General features: G+C 33.4%; 1 protein-coding gene across 8 annotated transcripts in view; it reads left to right on the forward strand.

The window, feature by feature from the left end:
• CDIN1 (CDAN1 interacting nuclease 1) overlaps positions 1 to 26,979 on the forward strand; it is a 130,547-nt gene that overhangs the window by 51,997 nt on the left and 51,571 nt on the right. For 4 of the 8 annotated variants that reach the window (XM_066997580.1, XM_048058789.2, XM_066997579.1 and 1 more), the window contains exons 6-10: positions 1,241 to 1,320; positions 1,669 to 1,718; positions 4,541 to 4,608; positions 9,732 to 9,797; positions 11,580 to 11,685. In XM_066997580.1, coding sequence (XP_066853681.1) covers positions 1,241 to 1,320; positions 1,669 to 1,718; positions 4,541 to 4,608; positions 9,732 to 9,797; positions 11,580 to 11,685 — 370 coding nt within the window. Of the gene's footprint in view, positions 1 to 858; positions 992 to 1,240; positions 1,321 to 1,668; positions 1,719 to 4,540; positions 4,609 to 9,731; positions 9,798 to 11,579; positions 11,686 to 16,853; positions 19,971 to 26,979 lie in introns of those variants that run through there. The other 4 variants (XM_048058791.2, XM_048058790.2, XM_048058795.2 and 1 more) reach the window with 4 other exon arrangements.

The following is a 26,979-nucleotide window of genomic DNA, read 5'->3' on the forward strand; positions in this document are numbered from 1 at the left end:
CTTGTAGAAGACAGCATCTGGGGAGTGGACTAAAATCACCGTCTCCTTTAGTTTCAGCACAGCCTCTACACACACACATTGACTAATAAAACTGGCATTACTGCTTAGGTGGAGGGTCACAGGTTCCAGGAGTCCTTCCACAGTGTAACATGCGTGTAACAGAGTGACAAAACTTTGGCCCTGAGTTGGGGAAAATTAGGTGAGAAACAGGAAAAAGTAGGTTTTATCTTTGTTTACAGGACTGAAGCACACACAGGTTAAAGGAGTTTGCCTGAAGTCACACAGGAAATCTTTGGCAAAGCTGGGAACCTTGCTAGTCTCAAGCCTGGTCTACACTTAACGATTTGATGGTATAAATATACCAGCAGCTGAATTCTATCAGCAGTTGTTCTCAGGAAGGAGGCAGCTCGTGCTTGCACAGCAGCATTGTTTTTTTCTCTGAGAAATTGTAAAATGAAGTGTTTGATGTTTTTAGAAGGCATTCTTGTAGAATAAGGTCTTTCCACTCCTTTCAGGAATTAATTGGTATATGCAACCACCAAGATTAAGCATCTGTGTATAAAACAGAATGCCAGCTCTTCAAGGGACTGTATTCACATTTGAAAATAAACTAAAGGCAATTCCTGACTAATGTTATTTTTTCTTATTGTGGTATTAGTGATTAAAAGACTGATAAATAGTCCTAAATTCACTTCTGATTTCTTTTGTCTTAGATTTATACACTTGAAAATACCACAGAAAACCTTTGACCAACTTTTAAATACAGACAAATGTGTTGACATCAAACAAATAAATAAATTTGAAAGCTACTAAGCTGGAATCAGCAAGTCTATAAAGTAGTTAAGATTGTTTTAAAGGCTGTTTTGAATTTTTCTATATCTTCTTTAATTTCTCCAAAGATATGGAGGTTGAGTTACATTTTCTGTATGTTAAGCAGTTTACTTAAGACCTATGTGATGCTTCTGAAGCATATAGTGTCCAGTGAAACTGAGTAAGTAAACAAGTGACTGCTATCACCCTGTGCTAAAAAAATGCTTTTGTGTTTTAAGAATTTTAGAGTTCATATATCTGAGTGGATAAGTTGTGACAAATTTATAGGTCTGTTGTTGCTGCTTGGATAACCTTAAAAATTATCAACATCGTCAATGTTTTCCTTTATAAAAGCATGCCTCTCTTCCTGCCTGCCAAGTGGATAACTGTGCTAACAGGTTTTTGTATGTTTATTCTTTTTTGTCACTAGCATCCAAAACTCTTATTAATAGTATGCTACGGGACCCTTCTCAGATTCCAGATGGAGTTCTAGCAAATCAAGTCTATCAGGTATTAATCACAGTTGTCTTTTTTTTTTTTTTTTCCTCTGGCAATGCTGTTATCTGCCTAACAGAGTAAAAGATTTTAAACCTCATTTAATTACTGTCATCATAAACTATCACTGAGGTCAGGGTGCACCATAAATGGCAATGCAATATTTGTGAGGGGAGCATTTCACTTTTTAATAGCTCGCTTTTATAGTGAATAAAAGCATGCAGTTTTTGTTTTCTGTGATTAAATCTGAATAGCATCTGATAGCCTTTTTGAAGAAAAGTAATTACTGTTTTTAAGATACTGTTTAACTGTAATGTTTTTGTAGTTTCCCATCACTATACTACTTCTCTTATTTGTCTGCAGTGTACTGTGAATGACTGTTGTTATGGACCACTGGTGGACTGCATCAAACAGTATCCTTTCCCATAAAATTTTAGGTGCACAATTGACGAGCTTAGACTGTGTGGAAGAGATGTGTCTAGCTTTAACCTGACATAAAGTTCTGCTTCACAAACCACGTTTCATACTCCTCTGTTTTACGTTCAATCAGCTAGAGGGTCACTGCAGAGCTTTCGCTTACACCGCTTAACAAAAATCAGATGGACCACGGGAAGTTGTCAGTTTGGTGGCTGCACATTCATATGCCTGATTGAACCTCTTTGGTTTTGATTAGTTGAAATGCATGTCTGGTTTTCTATTAAGAGTAGTTGACCCTGCTTTGAGCATTGGGGTTGGACTACATGATCTCTGGAGGTACCTTCAATCTCAAGTATTCTGTGATTAAATTAGTAAGTTGCACAGACAATGTTGAACATTATGGCAGTGCTTTATTATGAATATGAATTTTAATTAGAATGTTTTCAAGTGCAGTTCAGGTTGTGATAGATTGACTGATTAGCACTTTTAAACTCATACCTAACCTTCCAATGTAGTTCTTTTATTTTTTTTATCTTAAAGAAAATGAGTCTGGCTGTAGAAAAAACACTGTGTAGCTTGTATTTTAGGAGCTGGTTTGTGGGTTTTTTTTGATAGTTTTAAAATATTTAGAGATCCTCAGCATCCAGTGAGAAAACTGGGGGAGCTCCACACATTACTGAGTAATCAAGACTAAGTATTTTTTACTGATTTGCTAGGAGTGATTCCCATGACCCCAAACCTATTTTAATAAAGTCCTGAATTAGTAACTCTGCGGTTTCAATCTGTTATTGAAAGAACAGTTTCAAAATCATAGTCTTCTATCACTGAGCAGGTTAGCAAGGCAATTCCCTCCCAAACCCTAGAGAAACCTTGCATAAATCTCTACATCCAGTTTGGGTGAAGATCTGGATTTCACTGTACAGTGGCGGGATAGGAGAGCTACAGTGATGTTTAGTTATGCATGGGAAACAATATTTGTAGTTGTGATACATGTGGTGGTTACCTCTTGAAAATATGTTCTCTCTGCTAAAATATTTGCATGGATTCTACTGTTTCATTTAAGTTTAACAGCAGCAGGATAGAGTTCTAATTGTATTTGTTTTGTTTTTAATCATGTTCTTAGGTATTCATTGAGACTCTCTTCAATGTTAAACGTGACTTTCTTAAAGTGGATGAATGTAATAAGTTGAACTTTTGAAAAGGTTGTTGATCATTAATTTTCTTATCCAAAATTTGATACTTTAGGATTAGTATTATTGGTGATGAACAATCTGACTAAACTCTTCACAGAGTTTTCTGAAAGAGTTATGAACAATTTTTAAGAATAACTTGACTGCAGTCTAAATGGTCTTCCCTATCGTCTCCAGATTCTGGTTCGAGATAAGTTATTGAATATACAGTGACATCAATGAGAATAATCAGGAGATTTTCAATTCCATTTTGGTACAGAAAAGTTTAAGACTTGGCTGTATGAGTGCATTATCTGCAAGTATGTTGCTGAATTAGATGTTAATATTGAGGTGCATAAAATAGTTAAAAATCAATTTAAAGTTAAGGTTTTAAAAGCATAATGTCTTCTGAAGGATTGCATATTGATTTTAAATATAACTATCTAATTGTATATGCATGGACTAAAGTATGAAGTCAACCTCTTCGTAAATGCCAAGAGGCTATTTTTCAGTAATAGTTCAGATGCTTACGGGAAACTAGGCTGCTAGATTGCATGAGTAGAAAATGGCTTGTGAGGTTATTTACAAGTTTTGCCCCATGGTCATTGCCACACATCAATAACAGGTATTATTATAGACTAAGTCTAAGTGTTTCTGCTTATGGTGCATTATAAATTCTGTTTGCAATATTTTTTCTTGCATTTTTGGCATTCTTCATTTGTCCCCATTTTTGTACTGTAACTGCTAGTACAGTTTAACATAATATATAGCTTCAATTGATAAAAACTATAGATATGTGAAATGATTCCTTGCAATTAGCTTTTTTTGCTGTTCAGCATAAAATATTGGTATAATTTAGGTAATCAGCTGTAATGGGAAGATGATCTGTAGTTTACATTTGCAGAAGTTATTCTAAATAAAATCAGGAATTTAATTGTTTTTAATGTAAGATCCTTTATTGTGATGTTCCACGAGGTTCTTCTTAAAAGCTTCCAGAATAGAACTTTGACCTCTGGGCAGATACATTAAAAATGTTTGATGTGATGACTTTTTTTTACATATTGCTAAGAATAGCGCATTGGATCAACAGGCTGTCAGTGAAGTGAAAAGGACTTTGCTGTAAAATATTATTTCATTCTTCTCTGACATTAGTTCATGCTTCTGAAAAATCAATGAAAAGGGTGTTTTGTTACAGTAAGATGTTTCAGATTTAGTGCCTCTCAATTTCAGAATATAAAGAGAAAGTTTATTTCATTCTTTACTGAATTAGAGAATTGATGCATTAATCATTAAAGAATAACTTATAAGCTATTTAACCATGTGTTTTAAGCTCACACTTTATTTTAATTTGGGGGACAGGGAGCAAAAATAGCAATATTGCCCTTATATATATACCAGGTAAGTATGATATAATGGGTTTTAATTTTGTAAAATGTATTCTGATGCTGTATACAGTAGTCTGATTTTCACAAAGTGCTAAATGCCTCTGCCCTGTAAGGAATTTCAAAAATTAGAGTTCAAATCTTTGATCACTCTGAAATGAAGGTGAAGGCCAGTAAGCTTTATAGTGAATTATTTTACCTATGATATTTTTCCGAATTTGTTTCTTTTCCAATGTAATCTTCTATTTCTTAACCTAAAGCTATCAGTGCTATTGGGCATGAGCATGAAGTCTTGCTGCGAGAAATGCTTTTGGAAAAAAATCTCTCTTTCATAGGTAAGAATCAGTGGTAGAGGCTAGCTAGTGGATCCTTAACTTTAAAGATTCCAGTGACTGTTTACTTAAGAAAAAAATAAGTCTCAACACTCTTTGTATTAGGTAGTAAAAGAAGAGTAAAAAATGATTGATGCTGTACATGATATCTTTTATTGATTTAGAACTGAGCAGGAACTCAGTTACCTAATACCCTATATATACAGCACATGCACAGGCTTGCAATTAATATTTTATAGAATAAGTAGCTGAAAAAAAATGCTTTAATATCTGCTGCAGTATTACTTTTGGTGTCATGAGATATTAGCCATAATCTAGGCCTTATGAGACTTAAGAGGAAGCATAAGAAATATTAGCTTCAAAATGCTTTCTGTATAAAGGACTGCTAGAAGATTCACTCACTTTGCTTTCTGTGCAGTTTCTGTTGGATTTTTTGCCCCCTGCTTCCCAAACAATGAAAGTCTCTATTGAAAGTTATTTTGAGGATTAATTAAAGTTATTTTCTTTCTCTTTTTTTCTTTTAGCGTGTACTACATTTCTTGTGTATAAGTGCCATTAAAACAATCATTAGTATTTAAATGATCAGTTCTATAGTGATAATAAACTTAGTATTGACTTTTTAAATCTTGGATTCCTTATGTGATTAGATAATAACAAAGTGAAATGCTGTCTTTTTACAGTTGAGTGTTATACAAAGTTCGTATAATTAAAGAGTTTTACTGGTAAAACCAGTAAAATTAGTAGAGAACTTTAGGAGATCTCTCCTAAAGCTAGACTCAGGGTAAGATTTTGGAAAACTTTTAACAAATTTAAGAAATTAGAAAGAATATTAAGATTTTTAGGTTTGTCCGCATGATTAAAAAACAGAGTGTGCTCTTTTATTTTAGTTATTCCTATTTTTTTACATTTTTCTCCATTACATACAAACTTCCAAATGATTCTATGAAAATGAGAGAAGGCTTGTGGGTGTTTTTTTTGTTTTTGTTTTTGTTTTTTTTTTTTACTTTGCTCAAAGAGCAGAGATAATAGGATTAAATTGTAATTGGAGAGACGATATTGAGTTAAAATACTAAACAGTTCTATGAACAATAAGTATAAAACAAGCTGCCAGGGAAGGTTATGGAATCACCTTCAATGAAAAATTCAAGGCAAGACTTGACATTCTTCCATCAAAGTTGGTAATGAAATAAATCCTGTCACGATACAAGGGAATGGACTAGATGACTCACTAATGGATCCTCAACCCAACAATTATCATTTTTTTTGGCTTGTGCAAGCTTGTGTTGTACACAAATCAGATTTAAATTTTAATGATTCATGACCTTGGGTAAGCATCAATTTTGCCTTTAGAAATAAGCTCTAAGAAATTTGTACTGTCAGTTCAAAATACCTAGAATGGGTTAACTTGTCAACATACAGAGATATAAATAAGATGGATTAATTTATTGTTTATGTTTTATGCATAGTGAAGCATTGTTTACTCATGATGTAAGATGTTTTAACTGTTTTTATTATATCTTTCCATTGAATGTGTCTCAGGTTCTGGGTTTGATTTAAAAAAAAAAAAAAAAAAAGCTTTTCCTTAGTATCTGCAAGATGAACTTTACTGTATTTGCTGAAACCCTTGCAGTAAAATGTTTCCTTTCTCAAAAATTGCATCCAAAACTACTTGAAGAAAACCCCTGGAAAACAGAAGAGATGATTATTTCCTAAAGGTCAACAGATTCAGGCTTTATCTGGCTTTCCATCTGAGTAAGATGGAGTTCTGGTGTTGGAGATGGCTTGTGACTTAGATTGCTGTACTGACAAAACTATTACTTTTTAATCCATGTATTAAAGAAACAATTCCTGCTGCCATTTTCCATGTTAGTGTAGTACTCCAGTGTACTATTCTTCTAGAATAGCAATTTTTTTGTTACAGCTATGTTTACCTGGGCAATAGAGAGTATATTGCAGAAGAAAAAAGCCTAGCAACATTTAGGGTCAGGAATAAAATTTGTTTCTAAAGGACGTAGCTTTCAAAGCATACAGATCAGAAATAACACCTTCAGATTCGCCCAGAAATTGACTGGAAACTTAAACAAACTGATATTTTTTGTATTTTAGGAATGCATTGTTCACGAGAAGCACATCACTTCCTCTCTACATCAGAAACGCAGTTCTCAAGTCTTTTCTGTTTTGCTTGAGATTTACAGAATCAGTGGAAGCATTCTCTCAGAACAGGCTAACAGCCTTCCCTTCCTCACTGGTTCACTTGCCTTGCTGAAATGCCAGGAATTTCTAGGTTATACGTAGGATCTGATTTCATCTTTTCATGTCTTTGCCTACCCCAGAATATATTAGGAAAGCTTCTAGCTATAATGGGAAGGTATATAACCGACCTTTCTAGAATCTTAACCTCCTTTCGCTCCCACTATGGTGTCCCTCAGAAGCCTGGATATAAATCATGAAATCTGTTTAGTGTTTTCTGCTGTAATCTTCAATGTGCAGCTACTGCCTATTGATGCACTAATAGAAGAATGTTTTGCTTCCTTGTTACATCCAGAGGCTAGTATAAGAAAAATGATGAGTTTACTGTAACTCAATCATAACCATTTAATACAAACCTCCAGATCTGTTGGAAATCTAAACTAATGGACAACATGTGGACAAACTTAGGGCCGTTTCAACATAATTTTCAAATCTGAGGATGAAGAGATGTAGCTGCTGTTGGCTGGCTTTCAAGCAGTTGTTAAGTCATTCTCTTGATCCGTACAAGAGCTAAAAGATATTTTAAGGTGTGCATAAGGCTTCTATACCAATCTAAGGCTTCTATACCAATCTGAAGCATTCCTGGGCTAAAAAGTTTGAACTTCCTTTTGATGAGGTTTTGGCTTAAAGAATCTTTCTGGTGATTTTGGGGACCTTCTGTAACTCCTTTTTTCTTTTTCTTTTTATTTTTCCAAAGTTACAAAGCTTCATAATAATTGAAGAATCAGTAATATATAATTATTTTCCTGTGTGTGATTGTCAACTCACACCAATAATAAAGGTGTTTTTTAAATATATTTTCACTGTTTCTCATAATGCAAAGTGTTAAGAGAAAACGAGGCAAAACTTTCCAAAACAAATTTAAAGCAGAAAATATATTGTGTCAATCCATGTGTTAAATCATTTCAAAAGTAGTCAGACATCCTTGAAAAAAGAGTCTGCTGGAGAGTATAAAGGTAATGCCGATGCAGACTCCATCTCAGACACTTGCAAAATTGACCTATCAGCAGATGCAAAAACATTTCTCCTGGTTTCAATGTGGAGGGTTTTTTTATGTTTCTTTAAGGTAAATTTCCTTAAATTTGTGACACTAGCCTTTGTCAGATGTGATGGAAAAGTCTGAACTTTCTGTTGCCATTTGTGTGTCCCCAAATAATTAAAGTTTCTTCTAGACTTCTTGTCTAGAAGAATGAAAGTCTTTTCCAGACTGCCTTAAACAATTGAGAGCAGGTCACAGTTAAATAGAGCTGGATGAAACTGGGTTATGTTTTATTTTTATCAAGATTTAATTTTATCAAGATTAAGAAATTACTTAGAATAATCATTTGTTTTCATAATGTGATGTAAAAATCTTTTCATAGGTTCTGTTAAACTGGAACCTTGTCAATCTAAACATATTTTATCCATATAACAATTTAATTTTGAAAGTAGCCAACAAAGTCTGGCTGCAAATCCTAGAAAAGTTTAATAGCTGACCAGGTGATATTAAGAAATGTTGGATTCCAAAATCATGTATTTACAATGTAGTATTCCTACTGTGAATAAATGCTCTCAAATTTCAAAAGAAATACCACAGCTATTAAAAAGAATAAACAGCTATTGCAGTTTACACTTAAAATGTATGTACAGCATTCCAGAATTACTGGTGTCCTGCTTGCAGTATTAGTTCATTATATAAAAATATACCTCAGACTTTTATTTTTCAATAAGGAGGGGGAGTGAAGTTTGCTTTAGGCAGTTTTAAAATATTTTTATTTCTAAGAGTGTATGTTTATCTTGTTATTAAAACGTTGCTTGGACTCAAACTGCTGACCTTTCAAGATATGCACAAAGTATTCTAAAACTGAGTTCTGAACATTGGCCGTGAAACTACTGTCCTAACCTGATAAATGGATTGGAAATAAGCTACCCAACAGTGAGAATGGACCATTAATTTTAATCAAAGGTGATGTAGAAAGGCGAATGGGATGCATGACAATGTCAACAGCCCAGTAGGTGTTAAGGGGCTACACAGCCTTACTTGTTACTAGGTTGTGCCATTAGTTGAGCTTCGGTGAAGACAGAAAGCCATGCCTGGAATTGAATGACCAGGTCACTCCAAAATCTAATGGTGTTTCAGAAATACCAATGTAATGGTATTGGAAATCAAGGACAATAGTTTAAAAAATAGTGAGGGCTTGCCTTCTCCTTTTTTTTCTTCTTTTTTAAAGAAAGCATCCTTTTTGTTTTGTTTTGTTTTCTTTCTCAATTATTTTTTGAAATATTCAGTTTTAATATTCAGAAGCAATAGAGTTGTATAGTTAATGTTAAGAAAATTTCTAATTTTTTTTTTTTATATTCTGAAATTGGTTAAATTATATTCAGGAGGCAGGAAAAATTAAAATCATGTCTTCCGTCTGTTAGATTTCTGGAAGAAGATTTTCTTCTTCTTTTATTTATTTATTTGTTTGTATATTTAGCATCCCCGTGCTAACATTAAAACAAAACTAAGAAGGCAGCTACAGTATTCTACGTTTGTGGTGTTGGTAGGATTAATCTCAACAGCTCCCTAATGTGAGAAGACTCTTCTTTCAATCAGCAAATATATCTCTTTATTTTGAATATTTGGGGGTTATAAAATACTGTATGACAGCTTGAATTAATGATGTTTATAATGAAGACATAAAAATGCAGGGATGACAAAGAAGCATTTTTATATCCATGCTTCAGGTTTTCTACGAAGGTTCATTTAATCTGACACAGTGTTGCATGCATAAGAAAGATATGTATGAGTGCATTAGTAATTCTTACACTCTTATTTAAAATAAAATTAATTATACTGCTGTCTAGTTAATAGAATAGTTTTATAAACAATAGTTCTTGTTCTCTATATATAGCTGAAGATCAGCTTCGTGCAAAAGGTTATGACAAAACACCAGACTTTATTTTAGAAGTGCCAGTAGGTAAGTCTTTTAAAAGAATTTTTATTATTTTATTTTGTGTAGAAGTGTTTATGTTAAAATATTACAGCTACTTAAGACATACAAAAGTATATTATAGGATACAATATTACTCTGTTTTTTCAGTGTTTACCCAATAATTTTAACAACTTCTACTTTGTGTGAGAGTATTACCCATAATACAGGTAAATATAATATTAATATTTTCTCCTCAGTCTCTGCACATTTTTGTCACAAAGTCATAAAAAAGAAAAAAGAAAAAGAAACAATAGGAACCCCCAAATCCTCACTCCCTCTAACTTGCTCAGCCCACTTTATGATGTGAAATCTGAAATACCTATAATTGTCTTAAACTTTAAGGCACAATCAAATGCAAAGCAGTCTTAAAGTAATACCATTACACCTCTAGGTCACTGTGTAAAGGTTTGTCGTCGTGCCGTTACTCTCATGCCATCACATTGCATCTAAATACAACTCAGTAGTTCTCTATTTTTTTTTTAAAGCCTGCATTAACAGGAAGCAAGAAGGAATAAAAGTGGGTAAAAAGGTCATGCCAAAGTTCATCTACATCTTCTGGTCTTTAGGCCATATAAGAAGGTGAGATGACCTGTTGGCTGGGCCATGGAAGAAAAACGTGCATGTTGTCCAAGTGTAAAGGATTCTTAATGATCCTTTGTAAATCGACTTTCATACAAAAAGACTTCTGATTCACCTGCTTAGAGCACAACACCTGTCTGTGCGGATGTCTACCGGTGGGTGTGTCAGAGCAAATAAAAAGGTGAAAGCTCTCTGCAAAAGTCATGTGCATGGCTACCTTCTTTTGTTCTTTGTTTTGACAACAGTTGGAATTATTACAGATAACCGATACATGCATTAGTATAAGGAATTGAGTGTGTACTGTGAGAGACTTTGTCTCATCCTAAGCAGTTTTTCAGATACCATCTTTCACCACAATAATCTCTCTTATCCAATAGTTAAACAACTATGTATATGAGAGTCTTCTGAAAAGTTTTTAAAGACCTCCTTAGCTCGGTAATGGTATTCCACATTGCCCTAATGGAGAATGGATGATGTTTTAGAGCGATTGTCATGATTTCTTCTTCAAAATTCGATTGTCAGTGTCAAAGAGGATTTTCCCCAAAAAAGAGCATTTTATTAATATTGCAAAATCAAGTCTGCAAAAAAATGAGGAAGGACACCAATCAGTGCAAATCCCAGAGTATCCCAGAAACAGAAATTCCAAATTATATTTTTCACATAACCCTCCTTATACCTAAATTCTTCTTGCTGAAGCAGTTTTGATTTCGCAAAAGTAAGGAAGCAGATATATATCTATGATAACCTTTCTTGCTGTTCTCACACCTTCCACTCTAGACTAAGAACTTTCTGTCTTTAGTGGCTTAGCTAACTGTTCTTGATATTCACCAGTCTTCAGTTCCTTACCTGACAACTCCTTTCCAGCAAAGTAAGGGTGAAAATAGGATGAAATTGCACCTTAGTCTAGTCTCTCTTTCTTTACATTCTGCGTGTTTTAGAATAGATGTGAATATCTAGAACAGGATGTAATTAAACTTAAATTGAGACACTTATCAATTAAAATACTTTGTGAGTTTTTTTTTGAAAATGTCACGTGTATATTCAAAAATATTTTTACAAATATGTAACTCTGTTGCAAGCATGAATTATGTGGTAGTTTGGGGGTTAAATAAGGTATTCCCAAACACATTCTTACAGGCTGTTGAGTTTGATTTTCACAGTTCACTTTATTTTCTGCTGTCACCCTAGCTGTTGAAGGACACATAATTCACTGGATTGAAAGCAAAGCCTCATTTGGTGATGAAAGTAGCCACCAAGCCTACTTGCAGGACCAGTTTTGGAGCTACTGGAATAGGTACATTACTGCTATTTTTCCCTATAGATAAGTAAGAATACGTTTTTTTAAAATAAGTTACTGTAAAAAAAAAAAAAAGCATAAAGTGCTCATGACTTTTATTAAGCCATGTGAATAGAATACATGTTACTAATCTGACATTTTGAATTTGATTAATTAGTATGTCAAATTGGAATGCTGAAATATTTGTGACAAATTCATATGATAATGCTAACATGTGTCAGATATATATGGTGATTTTACAGTGATGCTGGAAAACAGAATAAGCTGGTTTGGTACAGAAGCTGTATTTCAGTTTGTTTAGTACTTGACTGAAGGAAGATTCAGTAACATTTTGTAATACTTGCAAGGTGCCAAACTTGTTCTAAAATCTTCACAGTCTAACAAGTGTGGTTTGTATGTAAAGAACTTTATTGCTTATTGTCAGTGTATCTAAATCGTTTCACTTTTTTTTCATAAAACATTTTTTGGTACATTATCTACATGTAACAATAATAATACATTCTTTTCAAGCTAAAAAAGTATTTACAAGAATATAAGAAGAGAAGTGAGTTATGCTGGACAGAATTTTTGAACATTGTTTTTGTTGGTATAAAGATCCTTTAAAGACTGTTAAAATAGTTCTGCTTTATGCTTATAAAGGTTCTTATTGTATATAATGAAGAAGACTTAACACTGGGGAAGACTGTTGTTTAAATCCTACGCAAGATAGTCATCTTAATTCTATCTTTGTATGTGGTAGAACACTAAGCAAGGCAGTAAGTGAGGTAAATGCAAGTTTTAATAAAGGATTTGTGATAGCATAGATTAAGAAGCCTTCTTAGTGTTTACAAGGTCATTTCCTTGAAATCTGAGGGTAGTGGAGAAGATGGCACAAACATGTTTGAACATGCAACTAACAACATATGCCAACATCAGTTGCCAGTCTGTGGTGACCATCAGTATTTCAGCTAAATATAAATAATAAATGCCGATGTGAAAATCACTAGCCTTAGTGTGGGAAATGCCTTTAAAAGCAGTTTCTATAGGATGCAGCAGAGATAGAAAAACTGTATTTTGAGAATAACACTGTCAGAATGCATGATTATGCTCTGCCAAAACAGTTGTTGGTATGAGGAGGGCCTGCGCTTATTTGATAATCCCAGACAGCAGTCAATTGGAGAACTTGAACTGAGGTTATGGGAACCTCAGGAAGACTGTCCATTGTTGGACAAAGATGTTGTGCTACAGGAAAATTATAGACAAGAATTTGTGAGATATATAACCAGAGTACGAGACTTAGAAACAATTTTGAGTATATAACAATATCTAGGCAATTTGCGAGAGTGGCAGGAAAGATGCTGATGCAGATGGTGCCGAACTTGCACATCAGTGTAAATGAGTAGCTTAGGCTGTGAGGACCCATTAAATATACTGGCTAGAATATTTTCAGTGGGTATGTGTTTGAGGGGATCCATGATAGTGTAAGAAAAAAGCAGCTCTAAGTGAATTTTAAATAGATAACATGAGTATAAAGGTACAAAGTTGAGGTGGGGTGAAAGGTAAATAGACAAGTGGGATGAAGGCATTGATCCATTTCAGATTTGCAGTAAAATTTCTGTTGCAAAGTCGAACTTGTAGTATTTGTCTTTTTGTGCTAAGTAAAATGACTATCTATGTTTTGGCTTGAGCTATAAGGTGTAAAAAACTTGAAAATACTGGGTATCCTTTGAACCTGACATTTCTGAAAGAAACTTCTCTTATGCTTGTATCAGGAACCCAAGACATAGCTAACTTCATTTTAATTTCGATTTTATCATGTGATAATTAATATTGCAACTTCAAAAATAGGATAACACTGAGCTGTTAATAAAGTACCTTTAATGTTGCAAAAGCTAGACTGAATTGAAATAGGGTTCATTAGAAATGTTTTGGAAGTAGTTTTCAGATTTTGCCTAATCTTTTTTTATAGCTATTTTATAGAAAGCAACTAGAAAAACCGGTGATTCTTACATATATAAAGACTTAACATTCATATGAAGGAAACTAGAAGTCTCCTTACTGAGATGTGTTATTCCCTAAACCCAGAATTTAATGTTAGGTTAACTATGGAAATAAGGCATAATTCTATTTTTTGGGGGGTGTTTTGGTGGCGGTGATTTTGGTTTTTTGTTGGGTTGGGTTTTTATTTGTTTGTTCATTTCAGTTTTTGGTTTTGTTTTGTAATAAACAACTCCTGTTAGTTTTAATTTTGGTACTGCTTGGTTAAACTAACACTATTGCATCTTCTGAAATGAGTTCTGAATTACTACAGCTTCTTCTAATATAATAGCAGTTGGATTAATGAATGCTTGATGACAGATTAGGTTGCATGTAGGTTAGACAGTTAACTTTCATTCCTCACTGAAACTATTTATATGAAAAGACAGGTGTAGCTGGACAAACTGTGAATCAGTTTTGAATGGTTTAATGAATCAGCCTATCCAAGGATCTCTCAAGTGAGAACCAGCTTCCGAGTCAGTTCATATGTACCTGTATCTTTCCTTTCCACCTGAAGGAGGAATCTTTTGGAGAAGATGCATCAGTTCATAACAGATGTATCATGACACTCAGCCCATCCTTCAGGGTTTTGTAAACCTGATCTGTTGGTTGAAGTTAAAGTTCATTTGAAATTGCAGAGAAAAGCTGTAACATCACCTGCTACATGTGGATAGGAATACATGCCTAGATATTTTGAAAGGAGTGAATGTGAAAGGTTTTAGATCTTTTCGATGGAGCTTTTTTTTGTTTCTGTGAAAAGTAAGGGTGAGACTGGAATAGTTTCTGGGTGTTTTTCCACATCTGTAACAGATGTAAATTTAATTCTGCACACAATCTGACTGAAAGCTTTGAACGTAGCTATGGTTTGTTTGCTGTAATGCGTATGTTTCATTAAGTCCTGTAGTCTGTGCTAACTAAATCTGTGAGTGTCTTAAATTGGCCTGTACTGACAGGAAAGAAATGGCACTTTCTCATTTAACAGAACAGCTCCCTAGATTCAGTCAACCATGTCTGTTCACCTCAGTGCAAAAGAACACCTTTTTATTACTCTGAGTTCTGCAGGGACAGCTTAGCAAGGTTTTTTATGGCTCATACATCAATGGTATTGTTAAGCAATTTTCAGTTGCAGTGCTACACTGCAACCTCATCTTCAAATTAAGCTTCACATTAAAAATGCACAAAGTGTACTTTGTCAGTGGGTTTGCACAGTTATAATTTAGGACACTGTTTAGATATTGAGAATTTTCACTGATAAACAGAAAAAAGCAAGTTCAGTCTTGCGTTTTCTCAGGCTGGTTTTGGAGAGTGATGTTTAGGAAAAAGCTATCTTACATACCGAACAAACAGTATAAAATGATTCATGTACTCACCGAAACCCTTCCTTCTGCCTGTTTGTTCCTCCAAAACAATGGCATCCACCGAGCAGGCTGCAGCTTTCACTGCCACTATGTAAACAAGACAACTGCATGTGCATAACATAACATGCAGTTCAAATAGTAATTAGTGGACACTGACAGTGACTTCCTGTAAGCAGGTATAAACTCAAATACAGCAGTTTACATTTTGTACCTTCTGCAAGCCTGGTTAAGAAATATGTACCTTCTGGAATGTAGTTTCTAGAGTACAAGGAGAAAGCTTGATGCCATTGTTAGCTAAAGAAACTTTACTGTACATGTGAGAGAGAGTGTAGGAAAATGTCATATTTGATACTGATATTAAACTAAAGGTAATTTCACACAGTGAAAGAGAATCATTTCATTCTTTTTGACTAAGAATAGTAAGTCATGCCTGTAGTAAATTCCTTTCCCCCCTTTGCTTGTAGTCTAAATGTCATTATTTTTGTATGTTTTGAAAGAATAAATGCAAGTTTCTCATAATTAATTTTAAAATAGTAGCCACACTTTTCTGAAACCTAAATTCATGGTTAAATCTGTTGTTAATTAATACAATGTCTGCTCTTGAGACTTTGGTTTATAACCAATAGTCTTAGTAATGAAATTATCATAGAGTCCTGTAGAACAAAAAAAGGTCTTTCAGATAAATGTGAAAAGAAAAAAAATATATATAGTATTCATTTCAGTTACAAACACATCTGCTCTATTAGTTTCTTTTTGAGAAGAGTGTTCTGTTCATATTCATTTGTAGTTGACTCTAAGAATGAATCATGTGAGCAAAGACTGAATCAGAACATCAAAATGATGCACATTTTTTTATGGTCTACTGTTTAAAATGGTTTGACATAAGTTACTACGAAGACTGCTTAAATAATAATTGTCTGATTGTAGGTGGTAGGGGAAGAGGGAATCATGCTGTGGGCTTATGGATGCCTGTTCTATAGCAGTATCAATATGATCCAATTGAAAATTGTTTAAAAAGTTGTACTGGTGAGTTGAAAGCCAGTGGTATAACGACTTGGAGGAAACCTTGGGAGTTGCATTTGTCAAGTAGCTAGGAAAACTGTTCATGCATACCCAGTATCCAAAGCTTCATTGGCAGCCCAAACATAAAGAACTGAAAGGTCATTCTTCTTCTTGCAGTATGAAGGTTTGTTGACATATTTTGACACACTGGTACAATGCTGAAAGGTTTTGACCTTACTGCAACACTGAGGGACTTAAGGTTTGTTTAGCTATCTAATGCTCTTAGATTTTCACACATGCTGGATTTTGCTCTGCTGCTTCTTCTCTCCCTCCTGACTCCATTTGAATTAGTAAATTAATCTTAAATAAAACATTGATGTAAACAGAAGAGGAGGATTTATGATGATTTTTGCAACTTAGAACTAGGTATAGATGTTTCTATAAAAATAATTTACTTCTTTTAGAATCTGCCATGCCAACTTGCTCACCTTAAAAGCACTGAGTAAGATAGGTTTGTTTCTAGACAACAAGAATCAAAAGCAGTGAGATGATGCTTTCTACTAGTTTACTGTATTCAGAATTTTAATTTGTGAAGATGATAAAATTCTGTGTTCTCCTCTCAGATATATACATACACACACAGAGAGGCATACCTCTGCACTTCACAAATATTCTAGATACACTTAGCTTATTTCCAGTAAATCATTGCTTTATTTATTTAACAACATAAACAGTATCAAAATCAACATGCAGTTTATGCCTTTTTTTTTTTTTTTTTTTTTACTTTAGCACAGAAGTAACATCTTCACATTTTACTGGTCATCACCTCATTCAATAAGGTGACTGAATAACAGACCATGAAGATGTCTTCCATCAAGACCACACCTCATGCCCAGCATCGCTATAACATTAATTGTTGTGCTGATTATTTTAGACTATTTTGTATCAAAACTCCTTCTGTCAAAACAAACAGACCATACTGTATACAGTTTAGTGTTTACAGTTGAATGATTGATATTAGTTAAGTACACATTTTCATGCTTTTTTCTCTTTAAATATTATAATATGGACATCAAAATGGGATTTTCATTATAATTTACTTCAACCACTGAAGCCTTTTTAAGTGCAAGATTGTTACATGCTTAACTTAAAAAGTAGTAAATGAGGCACTATAAAGCTTTATTTAAATTATTTTTCGCCTTATATTTTTCTGTACTGTCTTAAATATTATCATGTCACAGGAGACTTGTGTAGTGCAGATAGAGCATTTTCAACTTCCATCTACATTACTGGAAGGCTTCAGCTCCAATTTTCGTGGTATTTCTCATTCAGATTAGACAAGCATCTAAGTTTATGTACGATAAGAGCTGACAGCATAGATCCTGCTCTGCTTGCCAAAGGCCTGGTTGCAGACACTCCACTATGTCAAAGAATGTCAACCCCCCACAGACATTACCTTTCAGAATTCCTTGTAATTTTTAATTGACATTTACATCTGACATTTTCAATGTATTTCTTAGTGTTGAGTCTTTATCTATCTAGTAATAGTTAAAAACCAAGCCAAAGCAAAAAGAATCCCTTCCTGTAAACTATGATATCATATATTTTTTTTATTTAACAAGGTCAAGTTGCTAGGCTGAAACTCAAGAATGACCAACTCCCCCTTGCTTCATGTAACTCTATATTTGCTAGTCTAATCCATTTCAAATGACAATTGAGGAGGGAAGTAGGAATATAAAGTGAAATTTAACTCTTAATGAATGAAACACAAGTTTATTATTATTACTATACATCATGCACAGAAAGGATACAGAGATTTTCAGTAATTTTTTAAGAATTTCTATAGAGATTTCCCTTTGAGTCTGGTGCTTGAATATTGAAAGTGGTATCTTTGCGCCTGTATTCATGTTACATGTACATGCAAACAGCATAATATTGCAAACAAAATGAAGCTGGCAAGTATGTAATTTCGCTGCATGTTGCAAAGTCTGTTGTGCATCCTTCCCTTCAGAAATCTCAAGTTTTCATGTGGTTTAAAATAATAGAAAACAAATAAATTAGTGTGAGTACAATTATCTATCTATGAGAAGTTAGAATGAAGGACTACAGTTGATCATAAATGTCACAAAGCAAAGAAATAGAAGGAGCATTTTGTCACAAATAATGCTTCTTTTCTTCTAATTAGTTAATTTACATTTTACAAATTAAGGGCAAGATTCAGACAGAAGATAATCTAGTAGCATATCATAGCTTTACTGACCTGTATTTGTATATGCCAAATTTAAGTTAATTAGAAATGTAGATGCTGTTTGTTTTATCTGTCAAAAAGCTCATCTTAAAAAAAAATCTAGACACACTTTTTCCCCCAACATTTATCATCTAAATAATAGTCTTGCCAAGATGGCAGCCTCATAATAAACTCTTTTCAGTGGAGTGATGGGTAATGAAGCTTGCTTGTGAAGGCAGCGAAAAATGTTGTCTAGCCAAATGTGTGAATATGATGGCTAGAGAATCAGTGGACTTTCTCAGTCATCAATCTTTTTAGTAGCCTCTTACACATCTGAATATTTTGATAGATGATCTAATAATTGAGTTATCTATCTTTCTAACTATCAGAGTTGCATAAAAATTATTCTCACATGCTATTGAATATTAAATATATTGGGCATCCAGTAAATTTTTCAAAAAAAGGTCCAAGAGGTGGAGGAATTTAGTTGTGTCTTAAGCACACTTCAAAATATTGAATGATAAACTACTATATATAGAGTATAAAGATATTTGTACTAATATAAGAAAAAAGTAAATATTGTCAATAGCTGATTACAAAAATAGGACTCACAGTAAATAAAGCACATAAAAACAAGACTGTTGAGGTTAGTGCACAATCTGAGAGAAATTTGAGGTATAAAATGAATAGATTCAATAGTCCCTGGCTGGTTAATGGGCAACATTCACATTTACACACAGCTTCACAAATTCTTTGTGTCTAGGAAATCTTGGCATACAGTTTCACTGCAGAGTCCCAAATTACCTTTCAGCCTCTGTGAGAGTAGTCTCAATATATACTGAGAAGTATGTATTGAAATTGCCCACATTTTGTTTATTCTGTGAGATTGTACAGTGCAGATCTGTGTTTCCAGGGCACAGGATTCTGCTTTCCCAGGACAGTAATCTTGTTTTAAAGGAGACACTTAGGGTATATGGATAAGTTGCATTAAGTACACCATCAGGTGTGTCTTATTAGGGGTGCTGAGTAGCAGAGCAAAATGATTGTTGGTGTTGGTCTGTTTTTTTAAACACTACAGTTCTAACAGGCATTTGTATAATTCTTTATTTCAAATACATTTCTGCTCAAAGGTTTGGGTAAAAATCATTTTAACAGTAAGAAAATCATTTTTAACAAAAAGAAAATAATCATTTTTGGATGAAGAATATTTTCATTTCAAATATTCCTTTTCCCTCTCAGTGTCACCAGTTTGATTTACGTTCCTTCTTGTAAATTCTCGAAAATTGTATGTGGGGGAACTCATCTTCTTTTTAAAAAAGGCAGTTAGTCTAGATTGTATGTTTGTTTTGGTTAAGTACTTTATTTGTAGGTTTCTTAATTACAGCAAGGTAAGAACAAGTATGGTTATGAATAGTTCTCCAGTCAGCAAAGTGAGTTTTCTTTCTTTGTTCAGAACAGGAGTGACCAGGGTATTTGTCTGTGGATACCAAAAAGTTATTCACTCATTGTAGAATTGTAACGGAAAAGGCATGAGAGAGAACTGCTTAAAAGAGAAAAGGAAAGATTGATCTCAAGGAGCTGGATGACCATTGTTTGACAAGTACTTTGTGAAAGTATCATTGGACATTGCCAGTGCCTATGGATCTACAAGCTGAATAAAGACTTGTCTGTCTTACTGACAGCAGCTGTGACTCTCATGCTTAGTAAGCAAAGTTTTTGATGCTCCAGAGTTCTTGTTAAATGTGCATTAGTGGTTTGATACATTTTGGGTAAACGTAAAGCAAGGCACTGAAATAAGATGACTTGAGTATCAAAAATGTAAGACCTCACAATAAAAATGTGGTTCTAAAGTTCCACGCTTATCTTGCAATACTGTATACCTCATGAACACTCCACATTTTTACTTTCAGCAATGCTTACATTAATTTTATGGAACTTTAAATGGCATAAGCATAATTTCACATAAGCATAATTGCACATAATTTTAACCTAGAAATAAGACATTAGGAAACAAATTACAAGAAGAGGTAAAATTATTCAGTCTTGTTACTTGAGGAGTTTTAATATAAAAAAGCTAAAAGTGCATCTGAATATATAAATTAATAAGCAATTAACTGGACTTGATTAACATCAATGTTTGATTTTCTTTATTATATGTGACGACTTCTGACATTAAGTAAATTGGCAGTTATTCTAGTCAGTATTTGTAGCATGGCTACATGAGAACATACCAAGCTCCGACGTATACACAATGTGTTATACAAACTTGTGTATATATTTGTGTGTGTAACTTTAGAATGTTTGCATTTTATTTTGGAAAAGAGATCTTCATTTTCCTCCCCTAATCAAAATAGCAAGAGCATGTGTTTCTTCTGGTTTGTCATTTGATTAGCATGCTCTCATCCATCACTAGTCTTTGATATGAACATCAAGAAATCATGTCTTTTTGTTTTAAATGATAAATATGCCTCTGTCATGATTACTTACAGACATTCCAAGGTTTACATCTGAATTGTCAAAGTGTAACTGCACAGCTTCTCTGATGTGTGACATTATTAGTGAAATAAAGAACTTTTTAATTTGTCATGGATAGATAGGCCTTAGATATTGAAGTTACAAGGCTGTGTTAGCTGTGATGCTGGAAAAAAATCTTCCTTCCTCCAGTGTTTTTCTAAGATTTGTTGTTTATCATCGAGAGACAATCAGCTGCACAAGAGCCTTTGCGGACATTCTTATTTGCGGGGTCCAAGCCTGTCTCTTCAGGTTTCATTATTTAGGTCTGATGTCTAGTTAGCTCGTATCAAAACTAATACCATCTGAAGTACCAGGCTTCCAGTGGTCACACAACCAACATGAAAATTTCTTCAATCTGACTAATATTATTAAAGACAGTATCTCTTTAAACTTGAGCTTTGTTTCAGTGTCTATATCAATTACATCTTGTAAGTGCATTTCCTAGAATGTTTCATTGCTTGTTTCTATAGACGAAGTACATCTGAATTAAATGATATCCTGCACATTTTTAAATAAAAATAGTGAGAATGCAGGCATTTTGTCTAACCTACTAACATTCTTGCTATGTACTGATGCTACTAAGACAAAATACTACTGTATTGCCGGCTTCTCGTTGTTAATATAGTACAGTAAATTAAAAAGTTTTTGAAGGTAGACACCTAGATGGATTTTTATCAACTATTTTATCACTTATTTGTAGGAAGAATGGTGTATGTCATGTAAATATGTAATTTAATTTTAGTTCCTATGGAAAGCAAGTGTTCCTTGAAATCTTTGGACTCACTTAAGCATGATAAAATATTATTTCCTGCATTTCTTTTTTGCTTTTGCATTTATTTTGTTCTGAGCTTATTGTGGGCCAATTCATTTTGTGGTATAGTACTGAAATTGAATCTTTGAAATTTACAATTTCAAGATATTGCAATTTATAACCTTTGAAATTTACAAGATAGTTCAGACAAGAGTTCAGTGAGGAATCCCACAAAATGATTTAAAGGCCCATGATCATGATCAGCTTATAAATGCAATACTTTGTAATAGAGTATATATGATATGCTGTAATATTTAGTTGGTTTTTATTATTTTATTAATCTTTACCTCAGAGATGTTGATCACAACATTTTTGATTTAATCAAGAGTATCAATCTGAACCCAAATTCATTTGAATAATAAAATAATGCAAAATTGATCATTTTATTGTACTAATTTCTGACTATTTCTCTGTATTTGGAATGTACTGTTTAGTTGACTTTAAAATAGTGAACAGTATATATATTTCAGGCTCTCTGTAGAAGAGTAATTTTGAAAGTATATTCTCATTTGTTTCAAAAGGAGAAATACTTTATATCCTTTGCAACACAGCTCAATACATTGAGTGGGATTTTGTGACATACAAAGGATGCATGTGAGTTTTTGAGACACTGAAGCTGTAACCCAACTTGAAGAAGACAATGATGGCAGTGAGCTTCTGCACAGAGTTAATCAGCTGCAGAATTTGTAAACTGCGTATGTGTCAAAGTTGAAAATGTTAGCACTCTGATAGAAGCTTGAAAAGGTTAGACCTGATAAAAGCCATCAGCAGTTAAAGAAAGTGATTTATGGGAATGTAATGACACAAAATGCCTCATTTATCACTCATATATAGATAGGTTAAGGTTTCTGTGTCATACTTTAAAAACTTGACCACTTAGAATTGTCAAAATAGGTACTTAATTGCCCATCATACATTTCAGTTTGAATTTCCTTTGCTTGAATTTTGGTGATTTTACTGTTATGCTTCTCATATGGTTCTTTTTAAAGTCATTCATATTTCATATTTATTTCATATTTGTTTCAAATGGTATGCTCAGTGCTCTGTTAGAACTTTTATTAGGTAAAGCTATTGATTTGAGTACTATCCAAATCTTTTGTTGATTTACAATTTCATTCAGCCTAACTATAGGGAAAATGACTGAAGGTTTCATTTTCTTTTGTTTTATACCACTAATTCTCATCAAGAGTTTACAGCTTTCTAATTCAATCCGTACATTTCCCCTCCAAATTGAAATATGAGATTTAAAAGTGAGATCCATCAATTGGTTTCCAGTTCCAGTCACTTAAGTTACTGTTTAACTCCATATAAATTAAATCTAATCCAAAACTACCAGTACTGTTAAATGACCCTAAAACAAAATAAAAATGGTAGGAAAAATGCACAGTAGTGTGTTATACTTTTCCTGATTTCATTTGAGGATAACAGCAAGCAAGTCCCATAGGTTTGAGACTGATTTTTTTTATTTTTAACTGTCCACAGTTTTCATCATAACGCTGAACAAAATAAATACAAATATGTGTAAACCCTCACTGAGGAATTATTTTTAAGAACATATTTATAAAAAATAAAGCAACTACTTTAAATGCATACTTTAACTACTTTAAATTGCATAAATGTTAAAATACAGGTTCAACTGCAGAAAGAAAAATTGTGGTAATAAAGTTTGAAAGGATTTCTTTCTCTTCAGCTACTTGCCTTTTTAAAACTATTTAATCCTCTTATTTCTTGATTTTATACAGAAAAGTCTGAACAGAATAATTTTAATTTTTAATATCAAAAAACCTTACCTTTTTGCTAGCTTTCACAATTTATGGCCCCGGTTGTATTGCATTCTGTTTGTTCAGCGATGACCTTCCAGGTTCGATTTAAAAAGAAGTCAGAAGCATTTGTCATGTGTGCTCGATCTTGTCCAGAGGTACCTATTGTAATTATAAAGGACTAATAAGGTTGTTTATAATATAACAGTCTGACATCTCTAGAAAATCTTCTGGAGAGCAACTTTTTTTTTTTTAATGTCTATCTTAAGGAAAAAAAAAAATCTGTAATCTTCTTGCTTTATGCTTCACTGTGTCATTTTAACATTTAGTTGAGAAAGCATAAAGAACTTCTACCTCAAAAAACTTGACTTAGTTTTAAAAGATGAGCTGTAAGATTTGTTCATAACACCTTTTGGAAAAACTCAGTAAAGATATAGCTATAATACAGATGCATCCTATATTTAATTGGTGCATATAGAATTAATGATGATGTACTTGGAAACAGAATTGCTTTCACAATGTTAAAAAAAAAACTACTTATTAACATGTCTGTCACAAAAATGTGTGATGCATGAACATAGAGAACTATTTCTTAGAAAAAAAAATCCAAATTATGAAAATCTTGTTTATTCTAGTTTAAGTGTTTATAAAGTACTGGTATAAGTAGGTGTTATTGTAGTGGTATTTTACATTATATATCAAGATTTTTACAATCAACTTGTGATTTTTCCCTTCATACGTCTTTGTCTTGTTTCCTTTCTGCCCTCTCCTCATCCATTTCAGCAGCATCCAGCAGTACTACTTTTTCATAGGCTTATATATAAGGTAAACAAAAACATACTAAAACCAATGGAATCTGAATGTTTGACAGAAATGTTTACCTCTCTTGTAGGGTACGTAACAACACTGTAGTATTGTCAGGCTGCCATACATCATTTAAATACCCTTAGACAGCAAAAGCAAAATCTTGACAATTCAGTAATCTTGTCATGTGATTTCAAGAAGGCTTTTTTCATATCTACAATTGAGACAAATTTATGTTGTATGTATTTATGGTTGTTAAACTCAAAATTGTCTCATTTCATTAATTTTTAACATTGTGCTCTCTTAATGACTATGAAGAAATGTATTAAAATGCCTTAATTATAGGGCTAGAAGAAGAGAAAGCAGAAGTCTTTTTAGCATATGATCTTTCAATTGTTCACTAAAGGATAAAGAGGGCATTCAAGCGTGGTTTAGATAACTGTCAGCAATAATAAAATGCAAGGTAGTTTGTAAAGCCTTTAAAGACCGTTTGAGGAAATAGATTTAATTAAAAAACAATAAAATGGACTTTCATCTGAAAGAAATCCAAAATGTTATAAAATTTCAGAATCTTATGGTATTAAGAATAACCGTATGTTTCCAAGGATGAGGAAAAATAGCAGTGATAACATTCTGCAGTCCACGCAGCAGTGATAGCTTTGTCTTTTGTATATACATACATGTCCTTTAGCTTTTAACACACTACCATATTAAAGCATACTTCACATTTTCTGTTGGTTGTTTTTTTTGTTTGTTTGATTGTTTGGTTGTTTGTTGTTTTTTTACTTTGCTGTGCTTTTAAAAATGTTTTTGATGGGTTGCTGGTTTGTGGGTTTTATGTGTTGTTTTTTTGTTTTGGTTTGGTTTTTTAAATGAATGGCTAGAAATGAATTTTGAATCGTTAGCTTCTAAATGTAAAATTGTATTATCACAATTACCCACAGAATAGTATAAATGACATCGTGCTAGCAGTCCGTTTGACTATTTGTAAGAATCAGTAGGTTCCTACTAGTCAAAATTGTCTGTTATATCCCATGAAAATATGTTTCAAAGTACATTTCCGGTTTCTGTTTCTTTCTTCCCATTGCATTTGCTGTTAGTGTTGTTGGTTGTGCGGTATGTTGAAAAGTTTATTTAAGCACTTGTTCTGCACTATTGGATTATACCACTTTTGGCAAACTAGGGGCAACTTAGCTTGCATGTGATAAGCAGTGGTTTACAAACAGCATTGACTGCTGTCTTTAGAGTAGTTTTACTCCCTTGCTTAGCTTGAGGAGGATTTTTTTATTTTTTTTTCCTCTCACCCTGGTGCACACACATCAAGAGCATTGATCTATTGGTCTGTCCTTGCCAAGTACCAAATGAATCTACACAGAAGTTGTCTTTGCGTAGTAGAGTATTTTTTACAGATAAAACAACTTAACCAAAGTGCTTTTTCAGCAAATGCTAAAATTCTGTCAGTTTGTAGTTTTAATTGCTGGCCCAAGAGCATTATGAAATATGTTCATAATGAAAACATTGCTTCAATATTTAGGGTCTTGTTTTATCTTCTAGAAAATAAAGTTTGGATCGTTAATTCATGTAAGTGTTGACTTTGTCTCTGACTGATAGATCATAGAAATGGAAAATCATCCCTGTTCTTGGAGTTGAGGACTTGTCTTTTAAGAAAAGTAAAGGTTTCTTTTCTGCTTGCACACATGAACTTGCAGAAGAAAATGCTACCTTTAAAAATGCTGTCCTAGAGAAGATACCTTGAGCTGGAGTACAAATGAATAGTGCCTCACCATTTTGCTAGGCTTCCTGAAGCTTGAGGACTCCAAACTACCTAAACTACAAGAGCATTTCAGAGCACATGCAAATTAGGTTTGGCAATCTTTCTGTATGTGGTGTTCAGTTTTTGAGGAAGAAGTGCTTCACATCATTCTGTCACTAAACTCCCTTCTGTTGTCAACTGGTTGTGTCTGTTTATTCCCACTCATCGCTCATGGTATGGTAGGGCCGTGGTAGGTGTGATAACGTTTCTGTAGCAGGTACTGTACAATCTAATATTCTTCAGTCTGCAGCTCATGGCTCTTGCAGAATCATTACAGTTTTGATCACTTCTGTTGGACTTGTAGAAGCTCAAGTCAAACTTTGAGTCTGGTTGCGTTTCCTTTTTTTGCTAGTAAATAGTTCACCGCTCGCTAGTCTTTTGTGTGGTTGGATTTTTATGACTTTTTGCTATTAGAGTTGTGATGTGTTGTACCAGAGATGACTGATTGTCAGTAAACCTTGGTAAACACACTAAGCTGTCATTGAGTAAAAATTACTACAGTACAGTATGTTAATTTGGGCACAATAATTTTTACTTCTTCACATGTAATGAAGTTGGTTTTAAAATGTTTTCTCTTTTGTTAAAAATCACATTTCCTGGCTCTAAATAACTCTCCTTACTGATGATGATCTTTTATAAATTCCTTTATTAGAAGGATTATTATCAGTAGTTGTTTGGTACCACTACTTCAAATTACAACATTTAAGAGAGAAGTATGCAAATGTATTATCAGAGGACTGAAGGTTTAATTTGACATCTTGTAAGGCAGACCCTAGGCCCTTGTGTATTTGCCCAATAGTTAGTACATCAAATTGATAAGGTGTTTTCTTAAAACTTGGGATAAAAGGCACTACAGATATGGATGTATGAATATGCTGTGTTATGAAAAAATCTTCTTGTAGCAAGCATGTAAACCTAAGCACAGATCTTCTCATAACTTTCGTTTTCTTATCACCATTTATAATGTGTCAAGGAAATAGAAAATA

This window comes from Anser cygnoides, chromosome 5 (genome assembly GCF_040182565.1).
Source record: "Anser cygnoides isolate HZ-2024a breed goose chromosome 5, Taihu_goose_T2T_genome, whole genome shotgun sequence".
Classification (NCBI taxonomy): domain Eukaryota; kingdom Metazoa; phylum Chordata; class Aves; order Anseriformes; family Anatidae; genus Anser; species Anser cygnoides.